General features: G+C 36.0%; 2 protein-coding genes across 3 annotated transcripts; one reads left to right on the top strand and one right to left on the bottom strand.

Moving 5' to 3' along the window:
• The first annotated feature begins 985 nt into the window (after window positions 1–985).
• On the top strand, window positions 986–7,283 carry LOC104597290 (NAD(P)-binding Rossmann-fold superfamily protein). 2 transcript variants are annotated; one of them, XM_010258751.3, is made up of 6 exons: window positions 986–1,281; window positions 1,815–1,987; window positions 2,100–2,285; window positions 3,225–3,387; window positions 3,836–4,022; window positions 6,772–7,283. In XM_010258751.3, exons 1-6 carry the CDS (start codon window positions 1,155–1,157, stop codon window positions 6,914–6,916), a joined length of 981 nt encoding a protein of 326 aa, XP_010257053.1. In that variant the 5' UTR covers window positions 986–1,154; the 3' UTR covers window positions 6,917–7,283. The 2 variants fall into 2 exon arrangements, with proteins under 2 accessions (XP_010257053.1, XP_088753326.1); XM_088897200.1 differs by lacking the exon at window positions 6,772–7,283 and adding an exon at window positions 5,543–5,770 and having other exon boundaries at window positions 1,000–1,281.
• Window positions 7,284–9,103: 1,820 nt separating this feature from the next.
• LOC104597291 (histone-lysine N-methyltransferase ATXR3-like protein) lies at window positions 9,104–19,807 on the bottom strand. The gene is made up of 5 exons (XM_010258752.3): window positions 19,010–19,807; window positions 18,060–18,257; window positions 17,011–17,293; window positions 10,488–10,650; window positions 9,104–9,769 (listed from the first exon to the last, which is right to left on the bottom strand). The coding sequence occupies exons 1-5, from the start codon at window positions 19,701–19,703 to the stop codon at window positions 9,569–9,571; spliced, it is 1,539 nt and encodes a 512-aa protein (XP_010257054.1). The 5' UTR covers window positions 19,704–19,807; the 3' UTR covers window positions 9,104–9,568.
• Between the last annotated feature and the right edge of the window lie 589 nt (window positions 19,808–20,396).

Genomic DNA, 20,396 nt, shown 5'->3' with positions numbered 1-20,396 from the left:
TAAGGGGGGGCAATCATCTTGATTCCTGATCTCCTAACCACAATAGACTATCTCCGTGAATTGGGAACATCTCCCCCTGTATAATACTATATAGGAGGATGAGATGTTCTCCATGTGTGGCTGCAATGTTATATGAGTAGACATGGGCAGGAGATGTGGACTCAGCCGTCTTGGGCAAAACTAAAGGAAAAGATAGATGAGCCCAACCACATTTCACGATGAGTTGATTTCTATTCCCAAAAAAGATGTTCTACACGCTTCCAACATATTTGATAATGCACATCTCACCATGAGCTTGGGATCATCATGTAATATGCGGCGTCAGATTTTGTTGGATGTGTACTGGAGCGTATTTAGTTCGGAGAAGATCCAATCTCCTTCCCACAGTACAACACTACAGTCCCACATCTCACAATACAAGATGGCGTGGCTACAATTCACGACAGGTAGAATGTGGGCAAGAAATCATGACACGACTTCCATTGCTGCAGAGTGCAAGTAGGGTTGCAAGTCAAGTCGGGTTAGGTCGGGTTTGAGGCCAACCCTAGCCCAACCTTAAGTTCTAAACCCCCGACCCTAATTAAATTCCTTCAACCCTAACCTAGCCCAACCCAACACAACCTTCTTCTCATCCCTTAATCTCAGATCTTAACTTAACTTTCACTACATATATTAATCATATGTTTTATTAGTATTTGTTTATTGATATTTTTATTGGTTCTTTTAAGTACAAAATTCAAAAAAAAAAAAGTGTTTGAAATGATTATAGTTTATTATAAGTTATAGCTTAAGCTATGGGTGACAAACAACAAGAGGAGATAAATAATAAAATATAAAAAAAATATTATTAAGATTTTGATATTTCTAATTAAGATTAAGTGAAATAATTATCTTAAAAAATAAATGATAATATGTAGTAAGGGTTATACAATTATATACATAAATAAATCAATATCATATATATTATATAAATATATATATGCACTATAGAGTCAGATTTGGATTGAATCGAAATGTCTGAGGAATCAATTTTAACTCTAATCCGATCATCAATCCGACCCAACTTAGTGCGAGTGCGGAAGTAGTAAGGTAGCGTCTTAGTAAAGAGAGAGATCGCGAGCGAGAGAATCGACGAGCATACAGAAGGAAAAGCAATGGCAGAGAGCTCGAAGGAAGAAGGGGCGGTGTGCGTTACGGGGGGAAGCGGTTTCATCGGCTCGTGGCTCGTTCATCTCCTCTTGCAACGTGGTTACACCGTCCACGCTACCGTCAAAGATCTCAGTTAACCTCCTTCTCTTTTTTCTTTCACAGTATTTAATTAATTAATTTCCTCCTTTTAGAATTAGTCTCGTGCAATACGCCTTCCCTTCGCCAGTAATTATTAGAGATTTCATTTCTTTTTACGCCGTTACTCCATGGAATCCATGGCCGCCGTTTCTTCTCCTTCAATCATTTGGTTTTGGACGGCCATCGTTGTAATTACAGTCAGAAATCAAATCGGGCTGACCACGGTTTCTTCCTCACCAACTGAACTGCCCTACCTTTGTTTAGTTGGCAGTCGCGCCCGACCAATTTGGTTCTATTAAATGACCGCTATCGATTTCAGAAGATAATGGCACGTCGATTATATTAGGTCATCCAAATATATTCTTATATCTTTACTGATACACCATCATAGGATCATCAAAACTATGAATCATCCCAAACTTTCATACAAGGATAATATGGATTTTGTGTTTATCTGCAATCCAATGGACATTTGGATAGCTTTTCCCTTTTTTTTCATTTGGAAAATTTGGATGTCTTTATTACAGAGGATGAGAAAGAAACGAAGCACCTGGAAGCCTTAGAAGGAGCAGAGTCCCGTCTCTGCCTCTTCCAGATCGATCTCCTTGACTACGATTCTCTTATGGCCGCCATAAATAGAACCATCGGCGTATTCCACCTTGCTTCCCCCTGCATTGTGGATAAAGTCGAAGACCCAGAGGTCTGTTCTCGGAGACTCTGAGGCAGAACAGATAAAAATTAATTTTATTTAATTAATTGCTGTAATTATTTTGTATTCATTTCTTATTTTTCTTTTAATATTATAATAATAGAGAGAGCTTTTGGATCCGGCAATCAAAGGGACGATTAATGTGCTGAAAGCGGCAAAGGAATGCGGGGTGAGACGGGTGGTGGTAACATCATCGATCTCGGCCATCATACCAAGTCGGTACTGGCCTGCCGATGTCATCAAAGGGGAGGACTGCTGGACGGATGTTGACTATTGCAAGCAGAAGGGAGTGAGTTTTCCTATTACTTTTCTCACCGTTTCTAGTTGAGGTCCAAATATTCTATTAGTCGATTACCTTTTTTTTATCCAGCTAATTTGTCTTCTATAATAGCTTTGGCCTAATTTACTGTGACTCTGTGAGGCTCAAATTACACTTCTTCCTTCTGATTCTGAATTCTGGCTGTGTCAAGATATTATTGACAGACCAAATGGTCTGGCTAATTGGCTATTCTGGATCTGCTTATAGTTTGGACCTGGGCCTGGGCCTAAAAATGTTTAGCCGGTCCCATATATAGTTTGGACAAGTTTTAGATGACGATGAAGATGATGTATTTAACTTTTTATACATAAATAAAGAACTTACTTAAATATAAGATTACGAAGTAAAACTGCTATAAACAATTTTTAATTGAATGCGTATACATGCTACGGAATATGCACATACACATGATACATAAATGGCATACATAAGCATCATAATGCATCCTAAGTTAGGCTTGGGAGTGCACCATTGTGGGAGATCGGAGGCTTCATAATTCATCTATATATCCCATAAGCACCGAGAGGCTCTGGCTGGAAAGGAAGAAAAACCCATCTCAAGTGATTCATTTACGCCCAGTTAGTCCACTCCTATTTCTAGCAAGTTTTTCTTATTCTTATTAATTTTCCTTGATTTTGTCAACATCCTTTGAATGTTTTGCCATTTCAAGTATTCATTCATGCCCAGTTAGTCCATTCAAGCCCAGTTAGTCCATCTCAACTGATTGATGCATTCTCCTGATAATTATTTGGCGTTCTGTTTTTTCTTTTTTTTTTTATCAGTAAAAGGAAGAAGCTTATATTGATAAAGAAAAACAGAATTTACTTGGTGTTCTGTTTCAGTTGTAGTTTTTTGGATAATATAAATGTCTTTGTTCATAAATTATAAACGTTTATATTTATGGTGTAGATTTGGTATCCAGCTTCTAAGACATTGGCAGAGAAAGCTGCATGGGAATTTGCCAAAGAGAATGGCTTGGACGTGGTCGTCGTCAATCCTGGCACTGTGATGGGCCCTATCTTTCCTCCAACCATCAATGCAAGCATGTTAATGCTTCTTCGCCTTCTTCAAGGTATTGTTCTGCTTGTAACTTCTCCACACTGTATTTCTAGAGTACAAAAATGATTAAACTCTGAGAAGGATACTGAGATCGCTTATGAGTTCAAGATAATCAATTCTAACTTTCAAATATGTCAAGTTGTTTCTATTTCGTATGAAAACAGAAAATGGTAGTAACTAGTAACAAACTTCTCAATATGATCACGAGCTTAAATGAGTTTCCTGTTAGTCCTTTCTAGACATTATTACTGTTGTTACCACCTTTGTTTTTTCTTTTTCTTTTTTTTTGTCTTTTCTACCTGTATATTTGCAAATCCATTATTCCATCTAGTTCTTCTTTAGTCACTAGTTTCAGCAATTTCTTGGTTTCATTAATTATGAATTGAGCTTCAGAAAAATTTATTCCACTGACGGACTGACCAATCTGAACTACTAAAGTTGGCCTAACATTCTGGTGATAGGCTGCACTGAGATATATGAGGACTACTTTATGGGATCTGTTCATGTTAAAGATGTTGCCCTAGCTCATATTTTGGTATATGAGAACCTATCAGCATCAGGAAGGCATCTATGTGTTGAGGCTATATCTCACTATGGTGACTTTGCAGCTAAAGTTGCAGAACTCTACCCTGAATACAAAGTGCCCAGGTAATTAACTCTACCCTAAATCTAACTTGGAGAGTGAAAATAAATATATAATAAAAGAGATGGTAATTTGTACTAGAAGAGAAAAAAATAAAAGATAGAGAGAGATTGAGAGTTCCATAGTTTAATAATAGGATATTGTTAACTACTTTATATATATATATATAAGTAAATCATTGTCTATTTTGATTAGATCAATAAATTTGTACATTATTATAATGAGAGAGAGAGTGAGAGAGAGAAAGAGAGACCTTTGGGTTTTCCAATGTCTCTTATTTTAATGCATGTTATTATTACATTTAAAAAAGACATTTAAGAGAGAGAGAAAGAGGGAATAGTAATACAACATAATAAAGTAAAATATTAATAAATCAAATAATATAAGTAGGTTGAGGTTAAATAATCAAACATAAAACAACAAAAATAAAACATTATTTTGAAAAATTATGAATTTAAAAATCCACTAAACTTCCACTTAAAACTAATAAATATTAACAAAACTTAGCTTCAATTCCACTTAAAACTTAATAAACACTAATAAAAATAATAAATTTAAATACAAAACTATTAATTGATTTAAATTGATAGTTTCATTAGATGGCCCTAGCAGATAAAGCCTAAGCTAAACAACCCATAATAAGCTCAACTTGGAAGTCATATGCACATATGGTAAATATTATTATATAATGTATAGATAATAAATTTTATATTAATATACATAGAAATGTTAAAAATTTATTTTTTTAATTTGTAAAAAAAATCATAGTTTTATAATTAACATGGGTAAGCTTGTAGGCCTAGACAAATATTATTACACTTAAGGTGTGGGCTGCGCTAGGCCGGGCAACCTTAAAAACTACTAGTGCACTATCAAAATTTAGCCCAAGATTTTAAATTATTTGGTTCATTAGGCTACACAATGGGGGTAACCCATCCTTCATAGCTACTTTAACTTTAATATTATCTAAAAATAGTTAAAAAAAACAAAAATAATGCATGCTGGATTGCACTTGGTTTGGTCCAGTCCAATTATGAATGTTACGATGCATGTAACTTGGGTGGGTTGGGATTAAACCTTAAGTTTGGGCTTAAATTAATTTAATTATGACTAAAAAAGTTAACTATAGATTAATTTAATTATGACTAAAAAAGTTAACTATAGATTAATTTAATTATGACTATATATAGCCTAATTTATATATTTATTGATTTTTAGTATTTTAAATATTTAAGTGATATTTACAAACAATTGAAACATTTAATCATTGATAAAGTAAAATAAATAAAATAGAACATTAACAAATAATATGGAAAAATAATAATTATTTTATTAAGTAATTAGCAATATTTTATTTTTTTGTTAAAAATATTAATATAATTAATTCAAATTACTAAATTACTAAAACATTTTATAATAAATTATTAAAATAAAGATTTAATTATTTTAAACAACATTGCATTCTTTCATTAGTTATAAGTTTTGATTATTTCACTTTCCTTGATAAATCCCATGTATCGCACAGGTCCCCACTAGTATTACTGTAAAATGCAACATGTTTTGAAAAATATACAAGGCTTACACCTTCAATCTCATTCCTGAAAGTATAAAATTCCTCACAGCTTGAGATGTTCCCTGTGTGCGTGTGAACACAAAGTTTGAAGTATTATTTTACATTTACAGCTTCTTAATAGTTAATAAATGAATTGTAAGAATGAATTTGATTTCTCTAAAGCTCCTAATATTTATAGCTCATTTGTTTATGTGATCATTTATTCATTTTGTATGCTTTTCCTACATAAAAATGCACTCATCTTGTTCATTTTTCTATATTTTTCCTCGTATTAATTTGATGTTTATCTCAAAAATCAGTAACCTATGAAGCTTAAGCCTCATGCATCTAAAGGTGGCAATGCGGCACCTCAAATTGCCATTGTCACCTAGAAGCTTATAAAGCTGAACTCTGATGACTTTTCAATTGGGAGCCCAGTCCATTTTGATTCTGGGGGTGCTTTTAAGGACCAGAGGGAGAGATATGCTTTGTATCCTCTACCTTGAACTAAGGTGGAGGACAACTCTCAGATGGTGGTAGGTGGATGAAAGCTGTGGCAGACAGACCTTGTCTTCCGCTACATAATATTTTGGAAGTCAGGCTTTTGGTGGTTAGGTAATGCCTCGTTCAGCTTGATGCAAAGACCAGCCATTTCTTTAGTTAGCCTGACTGGAGCTAGAGTTGAGAGGAGCAAATTGCATAGGGAACCTTCTATTTCAAGCTTAAATCTCAGGTCTGCATTTGAGCTTTGTGGTGAATTCACTTTACCATTTGAAAATGCCTCGTGGCTGAGTAGAATGATTTGTTTTTTTCTTTAAAGTGAGTAAAATAATTAAATAAATAAATAATTTGAGGTTATAGTAATCAACCTAATTTATGCTCCAGCCATTAAAGAGCTTACAACATCCTTGAAAACTTGTTCACTAAAAGACAAAGCAATAAGCCATTCAGTTCGGTCACTTCAGCTGTTATCAAGTATTATCTACTATAGATATGCTATGCCAAGCCTCTGCACTTTGTCATGATTTCAAAGCCCCATATAAGGGCAATATCCAAGTATAGAGAGGCCTGGTGCATAGAGGGGAGGGAGGCTTCATGATTCATAGAGTTGGTCCTTCCTAGAAAATCTACACCAATTAGATGGTTGAATTCATGTTCACTTCTGAAATTATGGTGTGTGTGGTTTTTCATACTTTATGTAGGTTTCCAAAAGATACCCAACCAGGGCTGCTAAGGGCCAAGAATGCATCTAAGAAACTGATTGACATGGGTCTCCAATTCATCTCAATGGAGCAAATTATCAGGGATTCCATAGAAAGTTTAAAGAGCAAAGGATACATTTCCTGAAAGAATTTGGGAGATACAATATATTTGCTGCCTGTAAACTCATCTCCTCAAGTTATCTGCATCTAATTAGAACTTCTGGGCGTGAAATGAATCAAGTTTACAACTTAGTAAGATATTCTGCTTGGATCAGGTATGTGATACTTGATATAAATGATGAGTTGGTTTTCTGTGCTTTATTCAGGAGTTTCTTCTATAGTTGGGAGTATTGATACTTGACTTTCATTGTATTTATCATTAGGCAGAAAATTTTATTTTACTGACGAGAATATGTATTTAATAATCGTACGTGGGATTGCCCGTATGAAAATGCAACACGATGAGATTGCATGATCTGTAGTATAATCGATGATGTATTATATGCTAGCAACTCGATGTGCAGCTCCCAGTTCCCTGTTCTCCTCCTGGAGTGTAGACCCTAATTTCAAGCCAGGAGATGTCAACGGGTCGTGTTTGCTGCCGGTTTGTTACAACCCGAACCCAATTCACCATATTTACGCTTCCTCTGTTTTTTATAGCGTTTACACGCCTTCTTTGAATTTCAAAGGATGTCTACGGTTCAGATGTGAGCCTGTAAACTTAGGGCCTGTATGTCGCGTCTTTCTGTGCGGTCTTTTAGCTGTTTACAAGTCGGGAAGACTGACTTTCGGTTCATTCCCGTTTGGCTCGCAGAAAATCTAGCTGCCAAAAGACAATGCCGAAAAGATGCAAAAAGCCCATTTTGGGCTGATTTCGGAAAACTTCAAATGAAGCTTTTCGCGTCTTTCACGTTTTAATTTTGTGCGAAAAGATGCACTTCTGCCAAACATTCTTCGGACTTCTCAGATCTTCATATAAAAGCTCGTCTTTTACATGTCAGAGCTACCAGAAGATCTCCCTTAGAATTGTTGGAGTCCGAATCTCTTGCACATCTCATTCTATACATCTTCTTGCACAACTTATTGGGTTGTGCCATGTCAGTGTCACATGGGTGAAAGATTTGTATGTGCGAGCAACTTAACAGATGATTGATAACGTTCAAGAAGCTTCATTTCCTTCCTCCCTCTTAAATCTCCATTATTCCGATCTTGGGTGGAGAAACATGCCTGGAAAACAGGACGAGCACCAATTGTGAGAAATTCCTTGAGAAACCCAACCCATTATCGCATCATGAGTGGTTCTCAGGTTCTCCTGCAAATTTAACTATTCTCCATTGCCCTAATGGCATCTCAGGCTTTTCGAAAGGCATCGTCACAGTAAATATTGCAGTTCCAGAAAATTATGATAAATCTGAAACCTGAAACAAAAACAAATTAACATGAAAATAGCATTCATTTAAAATAGGGATAAATAGGTCGAAATGAAACACACACTTTTTATACAAGGTAGAGATGAAATCGAGTATGGATTAACGGGGATTGGATTAGAGATTTTACTTTCATCCTAGAGAAGATGACAACCGAAAAAGCCACTGGGTATGGAGATCTCAACTGGTTTAATGTCTTTCTTCGTCTTGTAAGAGAAGTTGTTAGGAGTCAAGAAACAAAGGTATTCTTTTTTCAAGCAAACATTTTTTTCATCTGTATTTGTGTGTGTGTGTTTTTTTTTTTTTGTTCTTTCTTTTTCTTCATAACCTTTGGAGATTTTGATCTTGAAACTTTTTGATAGATCCCTCCCATTTTTGGATTTCTTACTTTTTCTTTCCCGTTTGATCTCGTTCTTTGAAATAAAAGATCAAAATATTTCCTTCAATTTCTGGTAGAAATCACACATGGGTTTGGGTATCTGCTAATTTTCACTTTGAACATATGAATTTTCACCAATAGTGCATTTTTGTAACTGCATTATTAGCAAACTACTAATTCAAGATTGAATGCGATGGAAAACCTTTGCGGAAGATGTGTTTCTCTTCCACAAATATTTATATCAGTTGTGCCCGTTTTTTTTTCTATTTTGATATTTTTTTAATTTAAAAATATGGAAAAATTAAAAAATGGAGGTCCCTTCTATATCTGTCAAGTTGCTGGCAGTCGCACATATAAGTTGCTGGCACAATCCAAGAGGTGTTGTGCAGGAGATCCGGTAGAGAATTGTTGATGCACATAGCTACATACTATACATGGATACTTGCATTAATATATACTTAAGTACCCATTAACTGGCATAGTAATCATCTTTGAGAAGGATATTAACCATAGAAGTTGAAACCAATTTAACAACAGGTCATTCAGACCAGACCCAATCAAATAGTTGGCATAGCAGAGAAATAGAATTTCAAAAGTTACTTGTATCATCACTACATGTTCAACTTTATAACATTAGGAGAACAAGTGAACAACTAGATGCTAAACACCAACTACGAGCCGCAAGCAGAAGTTCACAGCGCTGGGTTGAAAACATCCGAGCCAATGGTGGATGATACCCTCATACCCCAATGCCAACCAATAAACAGATCCCCTGCTCTCAAGTCCCAACCCATGTAAAAACTAAAAACCACAAAAACGTTTACATTTTCCTCAAACAAGGTCACGAGCCAATGACGAGCTACTACTAGAAGTAATACAATCACAATCATTTGAAGAAGCTCATATATCATCTCAACCCTTCAGGGCTTCAGCAGAGAAGAAACGATGACTTTCTGTACACGAACCAAAACTATGAAAGCATGAGAAAACATTATGGATCTGATCGAGGTCGACCGAAGAGCGCTATCTCTTGCTCAAGCCTCTTCTCTGCATCTCTCTTCTCCTTCCGCTTTGCATGTCGAGCATCTATATCTGCCCGGACTTTCTCTATCACAGTACTAAATCCTGGAATTGTCGTTTCCAGTTTGTTAACCACACGGCAGCTGAGGTCGTAGAAGTTCCTAAACAACCTCTGCACGCAAAATTTAAAAATAACAGATTCAGAGCAGGTTCAAAGCAGAAAAAGCTCACTCAACTGAATGTATTGACCAAGTTTAAGATGCATTATAATCACACATAAATGCATAAATCTCTATTGTAATAATGTGCATAGGAAAACAAACATCATCACCACCACTGGATTCACAAATCCACCCATAAAGTAGGCTAACCACCTTAGGTCTGACTGCTTATAAGCTAATAGGCCATGCAAATCATGTAGATAGGCACATGGCAACAACCCTCAACCAGAGTTGGGGTCCCCTGCGTATTCAAGAAAATTGTATTAACAGCAGAGACGGTTCTTGACCCAAACTGCCATCCTGGCCAGTCATTTTTGGTATATGCACCCTGACTGGATTCCAATGCACAAACAAGGGACCATATGCCCTGGGCCCCTGACTGAGCTGCCAGGCAACGTTTTGATTGCAAACAAAGTTATATAGGCAGTTTATTATAGAAGCTATCATGTTTCCTCTAGCTTTAATAGTTTCCATCCCCATGCTCTTCCTGGAATTTTATGTAACATAAAATGGTAGAATTAGTTTATACTTGATGTTTTCATTGTTATTGTAGATATTGTAGAAAGAATTTATAACAAATTAGTGCACACCAATCATCTTCAAATGATCGCATGGGATACCACAAGAGAATTTTAAAATAATAACTGGCAAGATTAGACATGAATCTACCTTAGCATCCTTATTCCAATGCTTGATGTATGGAGGACCTGTTGTGTATGAACCAAGAGGTTCGCGATACCATTCCCCATCATATGTTATTTGATCCATTGCTTGCTCTATACTTAAGACTTCCCATGGCCTCAAACCAGGTATAGCTTTAGCAAGTTGAATCCTGAAACAAATAGAAAGCAAAAGCACATTTTCAGTTATCATACCATACTGTTGCTACTCTTTTGAAGGTAGATAATCACATAAAAGAATACAGCAATCAAGATAAAATGCGGAACAAATTATAACCAGAGATGTCTAAAAGGCAGGTTGAAGTAATAAGAAGTGATTTAAGCGCCCATAATTTAACAGCGGATATGGCACTGAACAAGCTGACCCCATATAGATGGGATAAGGCATGGAAAAACTAAAACGATGTCACACTAAACAGAACAGAATGATGAACAGGATTTATGTAGCCAACTCTACATGGTTGGGACAAGGCTTAGATGATGATGTTTAAATGACAGAAGGACAATGCTGGTCCTCATGAGCTTTAACATCTTTAAAGCAGAAAATAAAACCAAAAAACTTGTTAGCATACCCCCTTTTTCTTCTTTTTCCTTATTTTTCTGAGCGTCAAAAATGTAACAAAGACAATGTCTTCTTAATGGTTCAATATATTGTAAATTCCTTTTTCTTTCAAAGGAGAAGCAATATCTAATATCTGAGAGAGTAGTTTATCCAATGTCCACCACATTAAATACTACTGCTATTCCAACATGTAACATGTGAAAGAGTCAAAGATTTGATGCCAGATGGATTTCAAGTATGACAAAAAAAATGGAAAAAGAACATCTTGAACTATTTGGACAGAAAGGAATAGAAGAGTGCTCACTAATAGAGCTAGGGGTGGGGAGGAGATGATTTAACTCGGTGATTGGTAGAATTGGCTCCTGGGTCTCTGTGTCTAAAATATGTTTGCTAATCAACTCGATCCAGCTGTGTATTGTGTTAAGATTGTGGGAAAAGTGATCATGTATTTGCAGCGGGGCTTGCTTTGCAATGCCATCTGCTTGTTGTTTATGTTGATCTTTATTAATAAAATTACTTTGATTTTTTTCGAAAACAAAAAAATGTAAATAGAGTATGTGTATGATTCTGTGGGCGTTTATAGATGGGATGTTTCTCAGATAAATGTTTAATTGAAAAATGCTACTTTAAACATTTATTATCTTTGTTGTTTAGTTGGGCATTTCATGGGTGTTTCAAGTAACACCCGACAAAAATATCTTCCATCTCAGCTTACAATGCTCCAGATTAGCATTTCATTTCAATAAATGTTGGGGCAGTGTTTTAAAAGCACAAGGCACAAAAAAAACGCAAGGGCCAATTTGTGCCTGAGGCGCCAAGGCGCAAGGCGAGGCACACGCCTTTTTAAGCAAGGTGCAAAATTACAAAAAGAATAAAGGAGAATGACTGATCAGTCCAGGTCAGAATTTTGTATCCCCACCGTACAGGGGGATGAATCCTGACCGTGAATTGATGCCAAATTCACGGGCAGGATGCGGTTTATAGGGGGGAGGGGGCTACTAATAGACTACGGGGAGCTGTCATTCAGAATTCTGCATTGGGTTGCAGAGTACTTAACCCAAAAAAAAAAAAGCTAAAAATCAAAAAAATCAGAAAATGCAAAAAAAAAATCAAAAAATATTAAACATAATGTTAATAAAAATATGAACTTAAATTTCAAAATAAATGTTTTACAAAATCTATTATCTAAAATTAAAATACATAAACATAACATGTAAAGCATATTCAAATGAAAATTTAAAAATAAAAGAAAACATATAAAGCATTTTCAAGCATGTAAAACCCACAATCTTTTTTTTTCCTTAATTGCATTGTTTCAAGTAGCTAATGTGATGTAAAACATATTGCATTCTTGATTCTATGAGTCGCCTTTGTACCACGCCCCTCGAGGCAAGCCCGAACAAGTCTATGTTAGGGTCTGCAATTCTTATTTCTCACATAAAAAATAATGATTTTATAACTTTCATTGCCTTTTAAGAAGATTTTTTATTGCAATGAATGAATGAACAACATTAGCAAATAGGGGGTTCTCAAAGCCCCTGAACCAAGGGTATCTGCAGATTGGGAGGACTACTTTCCAAATCTATCACAACAGGCCCTTCCTAGACCTCTTTCAAGCCATTCCCCAATAGGGAATTTTCACCTTTTAATTTGAACCCTCTTTTTATTCTTCCCTCCCTACTTTGGTTGCTTCCATCTATCTCCTCTCCCACTAAATTCGATATCACCCTCTACATCAGAGATCATCCTTTCTGCTTTTGTCTTTTTCTTCTTCCGCTTTTTGTTTTTTCTTCACTCTTTCTTTGTCTTCTGAATTCCTTGATCTTGTGTATTCTCCCTTATGACTGGATCGTCCTTTTCTTGCATGCCCTCCTGACTTATCTCTTCCTTTTTTTACAATCATCAAGAAACTCATTGATTAGGCCCCAAATCCTTTCCACTTCCTCTTCCTACCCCCTCCTATCTTCTACCTCTCCCTCTTCTAATCTCACAGTCCCATCTCCACCCTCCCTCCTTGTATTCTCCCTTATGACTGGGTCGTCCTTTTCTTGCACGCCCTCCTGACTTATCTCTTCCTTTTTTTACAATCATCAAGAAACTCATTGATTAGGCCCCAAATCCTTTTCACTTCCTCTTCCTACCCCCTCCTATCTTCTACCTTTCCCTCTTCTAATCTCACAGTCCCATCTCCACCCTCCCTCCTTAACCAATCAGGTTGGGTAGCTGGTGTACCTATTTCAAGCAGAGCACACATATCAGTAGCCAAAACTGAAAGGACACACTTGGAGACGTTGGATGAGGATCGAAGACAAGTGTGGTTGGGGAGTCATGTTTGGAGCCCAACATATCAGAATCAGCCCCTGAAAATTTTGCTTGTGTTGAGTAGGAGTGGGATAATTAACAATTCCAGTTGCGCCAATAACCTTTTCAAGTACACCCTTCTCTATTGCCTCCATACTCATCTTCAAAGTCTCCTCTTGACTCACTTCCTGTGCATCCTGTTCTTGCTGGAACACTGGAGGTAATCTCTCTAAGTTAGGGGAGGATGTCGTCTGCTCAACTTCGACTACATGTACTACCTGCCCAGATTCCTTTGTTTCTTTGGTATTGATCAAGTTTTCCTTTTCTTTTCCCAAGAACAACTCTTCAGTGTTGAAACTCTCTACTTCATTCATATCAATCTGCATTGTTTGATCTATGCTACCCAAGCTTGAGCATTAACTCGAGTCTGAATCGCCCTCGCTGGAACTCTCTTCAAACTCTGAATCTGAGTCTTGCACCTTCTCCTTACCTTTACCATCGCATCTATTAAATTTTGGGTTTCAGTTTTCAGGAGAAACCAAAGTTTTCCCTTTATATCGTATCGGTATTGGTTACTAACAATATGAGATACGTTACGAATACAAGTGTATCCCGTCAATCGTTCGTACTGGACGGATACAAATGCATATCAAACTGTATCACATCGTATCGGCCGATGCACACTGATACAGGCTAATACGCACCGATACGCGTTGCATCTATCAGCTTTCTCAAAAAATGCAAATAAGGTGATTCAATCACAAATCACCCAACACGTTTAGAACTCGATGTGATTCTAAAGCACTAAGCCACGCTTCATTTCGTGATATAAAGTGAAATAAAATAAATTTTATTAACTTTTTGTGTTCACATGCAAATTAAATAAAAAGCACATATTTAAATTTAACAACTCTAGCTAAAAATTAAAAAAAAATAATATTTAAAAAAAAAAAAAGTATTTTATAAACTAATAAAATAAATAATGTATCAAATCCACATTTATATAAAAAATATGATTTTTAATATCAAGAAATTTGTACAAATAGAATATTAATAATAGAATAATTATTTTAATACTTAAAATTTATTGCACATGATATAAATCTTAAAATTTTTATATACTTTTACTAGTTATTAACTAATATTTTAATTTACATTAACAAGTAATAACAACATATTTATTATTTACAAAAAAAAAATATTATATACAAAGTATTAAAGAATATAATATTAAATTGAATCTATCAAATCCACTAATCTACATTTATTTCAAAAAAATGATTTTTTATTTCATAAAATTTATAGAAATAAATATATTAATAATGGAATAATTATTTTAGTAATTAAAATCTATGACTTTGTATATCATATGTATCTTAGAAATTTTAACATATTTGATATACTTTAAGTTAAGATTATATTTTTGTAAATTATTAATTGATATTTTAATTTGCACTTGAAAATGTAATATTTAGTTGCTTTTTTCTTAATGTTAAAAAATTAAAATAGTAAAATAAAAAATAATTGATATAATAATTAAAATATAATAGGTGCATATGTTTAATGTCTTGGACTCTTGATTGATGCACTATAAATAAAATTATGCATCCTGGTACATTAACCGTAATATATTTCTTCATATATATCCTTAATATTTACATTTTCTATGTATTTATATACTATTTTGTGATCATTTTGATCTTAAATTTAGTGTTATTAATGTATTTATGAAATTAGTATGTATTTCCCTAGTGTATCCATGTGTTTCCCATCTTTTTCGTCCATACCCATGCATTTCCAAAGCATATACATATCCGTATCCGAGTTGTCCGATACCGATACTTTAATCCTTTTGTCCATCAATGGGCTGCCCTTAGGGCTCACGTGCCCTTTAAGTATGTCATGTGTCACTGCCCTTTGAGGCGCAACAGCTGGGCCCAAAGTATGTTTCAAGGTACCCAGCCCCTGTTTCAAAAGCCCAAGCCCATTTTTCTTATTAACAACTCTCCCCAGATTTTGCTTTGCCATTTCAGTGTAATTTCCTTTCTCCTTTCCTGCATCCACTTGACTTCTTCCACATGACCATTCTTCTTCTACCTTTTTTATTTTTTGATCAATAAACCATTCTTCTTCTACCTTCTCATCTTCTTCCCTTCTTCCCTCCCTCCATGGCTCAGCTTCAATGGCTGTAACTAGCCAGGCTGAATAAAAAGATTCCATCAACCAGTACCTTTACTGAACGTGGGATATCTTCCAATCCAAGTTTACATTACTCAAACATATTGTAGCTGAATGGAGCTCTTTAACGAAAAAAAAAAACTCTAACCTTGCTTTGCATAGAGTTGCTATTGAGACAAAAACATCTGAAATCCATAGGTGAAATGGTAGCCCCAAGATTCGAACAATTACTTTGTCCCTCGCATGCAGATCCTTAGAGTTGGAATGAGGAATCCATTTTGAAACAGTCACAGAGGCTGACTCCAATTGACAACACATAGACTGGAGTTCCATTTTCTCTTCTACTAACTCTAGAAGGGCCTTACACTTTTCAAAGGGGGTTAAAATAATAGTACTGTTTAACTTCAGCTTCTTTAGTAACTCTTCAGCAATTCTCTTCCAGTCCTTCGGTGGGGCTGTTAAGGTAACAATAAATTTCTTCTCCCAGTCATTCTTGTGCATGCTGTAAACCATTCTACAGTCCTTTGCTGCTTGAGCCATGAGCTGCATTTCTGTTACCTCTTCTGGCAGTTCCTTCTGCTCCCTCACTGTAGAGTCTCCATAAACCCCCTGTGTTTCTTCTACTAGCTCCCTTCTACTTTCTTCTCTAGCTTCCTCCCATGTAATGAAGTCCTTCAAAATCCCTGAAACTTCTTCCCAGCCATTCCACTTCTTACCTTCAGGGAAGCAAACCATCTGCTCTTTTTCCTTCCCCAAAGAATTCCATAAGCACCACGTACCTTCCTTTAGGATTCTCCCTTCTTTCTGCTATATACCTCCTCCCATTAATCTCAATTGAATCTTTGTATTCAGACTTCCTACTCACCTGAGCAGCATCTTCCATGAAAGTCTGAAACCACACCAATGCTTCTTCCCCTACCAGCAACACCATGGCCATATTAATTTCTCTGATTTTTAAAGCTTTCTTCCCTTTCACCCTGTAACTTTCAAATAGGAACTGCTTTGCTTCCACCCTTAGAGATCTTCTTCGAACCTTCCTCCATTTTCAACCCCCTAATCTCACCAGCAAAATAGAACTACTATTACGACATGCAATACACATATAATTTCTCAATTACGTAATGTCTCAAATTATAACGTGGTACACCACACAAAGCAGTGTTTTGGGGTGGAAAATAAAAGAAGATATCTAAAATTTATATATTCAAACTTCCACTAATAACCAAACTGCAGTGTGTTTGTTCTATTAAATATATTTCTAGAAGAAATTAAAAGATACTGTAAACAAGAATTCAGAAACTATAACCATAATAATAATTAGAAAGAACTTCACATCCAAACCCATAACAACAAAAATGCAGGTAATTATTGCCCAAATTTATCACAGTCTAATGGATAACTTATCCAGGCAGTCCAAAATATCTCAAACAGGAGAACAATTAAAGGAAAAGAGATATGAATAGTACTATACCTAAGATCTTTTGGAATGTATTTGTTGGGCATGTGGTCTTCCTCTAAAATCGTTGTCAGTTCAGATCCACTAGCCCAAAGGAACAATGCATGACTGGGGGTTCTGACCCCGGGCCACATACCACCATTTGCCTTAAGTACAGCTAAATCACGTCTTTTGCTCTCAAGTGCCTCTTCTTGAAGCTGCTTATATGTTTTCTTCTCATGCCCCTTCAGGGGAACCCAGGGAGGAATACCTTTCATGAGTTTGTGAATAAAAGCTGTAGCAGCAGCACCTAACCTAACTGGAGATTGCCAAACAAAATGATCAGTATCTTTGTGCATCATGCACTTAATCCTTTTATCTGCCAAGGATCAGTTTGCTTGAAATATGAAATAGTGATTTCTCATTTGAAAAGACACCTTTCAGAAGAGAGTAGATGATAATAGGCTTGCTAAAAATTAAATTTTAAAAATCTAAACTACCATGTGGACAGAACCATAGTGAGAGAACAATGTAGGATTTGGCATAAATGATGCACATTTGCCCCTAGATCACTTTGAACAAATGATGACCCAACTAGATGGTTCTAATAATTCTTGTTTGAGATTGTCTCAGTAAACTTGTTTTTCTGGACGATTCACTAGTATACAGCCAGACACTTGTAAGAAGTAATACACAAAGTAGATAGCCTGCATGCTTCTGCTGTATCCTTTAAGATGTGTTCAGTTGCCCATTAAGATAAGAAAACTTTTTTTTCTTTTCAATTTGCATTTATGCCAATTCTCTTTTTCTAGGTAGCTTTTTTTAAGGGGGTGGCCATATTTCTGATTGAAAAAACAATGCAAGACAGTAGGAAGAAAGTTGAAGATGGGTGACTCAGCAACAGTCAGTTTTCCAAATTTTGATTGCTAGGCTAAGTATCAAACAACGTCAAGGAAAGCAACAAGAATTCTCTTTGCACTTTCTGTTGAATCAAATAGAGCATAGATTTCACATTATTCAAGCAAGAAAATGAAACCCCAAAACTTTATCCGCTTAAGCATGAGAAAATGGAAATTTTGACAAACCTTCCCAAGTGGCAATTGCTGGTTCCAACCCATAAACCATGTGGATTGGTGCCCATTCATCCATATCTTCACCCCAAATGAAAGTGTCTTTATCAATTATCCCAGCACCCCATGCAGTTTTAAGTGTTATTAGTTCCAGCGGCCCCCTTGTACGACCCAAGCGATCCTTGTAGTACCATCCACCGCTTCTCATGATAACTACAACAGCCAACATGAAATAAGACTCTTAAAATGAAAAACAAAAAATAAAGGACCATATAAAAAAATTTAAAAAAAAAAAAAGTTAATGTTTGACAAGAAGATTTTTGTACGTTGCATACGCACTTTAAAGTGATATGTTACAAGGAAACCATGAAGGGAGAAAGAAGAGTAATGAGGTACATGCACAGACAGTATCAATCTTCATTCTACCTTGTTCAAATATAACTACATTATTAATAGCACCATTACTTTTAAGCCTAGCTTTTCTCCTAGGAACCACGGCAAAGAAGCAAAGGTCGGCACAAAAGCCAAAGAATTATACTTGCTTGTGATATCCAAATACTAGATCCAGGAGGAAGAAGCATGTGGCAAGAATAGATGGAATAATACAGCGGTAATAAAATTTAACGAATTAACCTCAAGTACAAGTTAACCAGCACCAGAATAGAATAGAAGAGAATTCAGAACACAACTGAGAAGTAATGGGAGTTCTGCTTTAAAGAAAACAGACGATAATAATAATAAAGAAAAAAAATAGTTAGGGTTGGATGGATTATCCTTCACCAAAAGACAACATATAGAAACCTCAAAATGAAAGCCGCAGTTCAACAAAACATCATCAGAGATTTAAAGCAACATTTTCATCTACATCAAACCTATTTCAAATTAAAATAGAAGTAACAAAATGACTAACCACATCTCTGCAATAAGCAAAGAAATGGAAGAAGTCAAGTCATTGAACAACTTACAATCGTAGTAACGCTTCTCAAGTCGCTTGTAGCCAATAGCCTGCGCAACGTCAATTGGCCGGCTAGAAGGGTAAGGCCTCTGCCTGAATCCCCAAAGTCCAAAGAAAAACTGCCTCGTAAAATCCCAGAACTTGTTATCAGACTCCTCACGGGTCTTAATCGCCTTCCTCGGCATTGGCCGCCCGTCCAATCCCGGGACATGTGGCAAAGCCTTCCAAAGCTTCCGGTCCTCTTTCCTATAAGGAACTTCATTCTCTTTGAGCTCCATCTCATTAATCTTATCATCAATCTCCTCCACCCGTTTCAAGAACTGAACTACGGGGTCCTTCCTGAATTCCTCCCACCACTGAGCATTATCATTGATCTCTTCCTCCGTCGGATTCTCCTTTTTCTCGAATACAGGGTCCTCGTTGAGAATTTTCTCAACCTCTGGTGTGTTTCTATGGTCGGGAAGAGTTTCGCATTCCCAGTAGAACTGATCAAGCATTCGCTTGTATTTGCCTGGCGTTTCCGACGGATGTTTGGATTTTTTCCCTTTACCAAATGAATATGAACCACTAATGAAGGCAAAATTTGGTGCACTGGATGATTTGAGGAACTGAGAGTTGTTGAAAGAGGTCAAGCTGATTTGAGGAACTGGGTTTTGGGGTTTCTGAAACCAGTTCTCGAACCAACCAAAATTTACAGACGCCATTAATGACTGTTAGGGCTGCTCGATAGATAGAGTAAAGAAACTCTTCCTCTGAGGTAGATAGAGAAACTGAACTGGATGGAGAACGAAACGAATGAATGGAACATCTCCTGATGATAATTCTATAAATGATAATGTCGTCATCGAAAGCTCGATGTTCCCAATACACGGCGAGGATGTGCTGTGGGACATTGGGCTAATTTCAACAAGGGTTCAAGAGTGGTTTGTGGTTTGTGGTTTGTGTAGGGGGCTAATTTGTGTTAGGGGCCGTGCCACCCTCCCTTGTGATAAATATGGTGGTCGGCCCGGCATGGGCCATGGCCCAGACTCATGGGTTGAGCCTTGGGTCAAGTTAGGTCATGTGGGTCAAAGTTATTTATTTAAAAAAAAATAATAAAAAATTTAAAATTTTAATTTTATATGAATTTTGTGTATACAATTGTTTATATATACAATAGTTAAATAAATTAGTATAATAAAATTAAAATATATATATTTATTTTATTAATATTATATATATATATATATATATATTATAATTATAATTTATATAATATTATATAAATACATATAATATTTAAATAATCTATATGGGTCGTATCGGGTCATGTTAGGTCGGGTTGTGGGTTAGGACATGTCATGTCGGCTTGTGGACCTAAAACCCCAAGGCCAGCACGGCTCACATGATCGTGCCAG

Source organism: Nelumbo nucifera, chromosome 2 (genome assembly GCF_055504915.1).
Source record: "Nelumbo nucifera cultivar China Antique chromosome 2, China Antique-T2T, whole genome shotgun sequence".
Classification (NCBI taxonomy): domain Eukaryota; kingdom Viridiplantae; phylum Streptophyta; class Magnoliopsida; order Proteales; family Nelumbonaceae; genus Nelumbo; species Nelumbo nucifera.
Note: the sequence above shows the minus strand (reverse complement) of the source record. Positions and strands in the feature narration are given on the sequence as shown.

What these genes read in the sequence shown, in the direction of transcription:
- LOC104597291 (XM_010258752.3), bottom strand. Translation starts at nt 19,703, where the DNA reads ATGGCGTCTGTAAATTTTGGTTGGTTCGAGAACTGGTTTCAGAAACCC. An exon ending in TGAGAAGCGTTACTACGATT is followed by an intron (nt 18,258 to 19,009) that starts GTAAGTTGTTCA and finishes TGGCTGTTGTAG; the next exon opens with TTATCATGAGAAGCGGTGGA. An exon ending in TACATTCCAAAAGATCTTAG is followed by an intron (nt 10,651 to 17,010) that starts GTATAGTACTAT and finishes TATTTGTTTCAG; the next exon opens with GATTCAACTTGCTAAAGCTA.
- LOC104597290 (XM_010258751.3), top strand. Translation starts at nt 1,155, where the DNA reads ATGGCAGAGAGCTCGAAGGAAGAAGGGGCGGTGTGCGTTACGGGGGGA. An exon ending in GCTTCTTCGCCTTCTTCAAG is followed by an intron (nt 3,388 to 3,835) that starts GTATTGTTCTGC and finishes TTCTGGTGATAG; the next exon opens with GCTGCACTGAGATATATGAG. An exon ending in CCTGAATACAAAGTGCCCAG is followed by an intron (nt 4,023 to 6,771) that starts GTAATTAACTCT and finishes TACTTTATGTAG; the next exon opens with GTTTCCAAAAGATACCCAAC.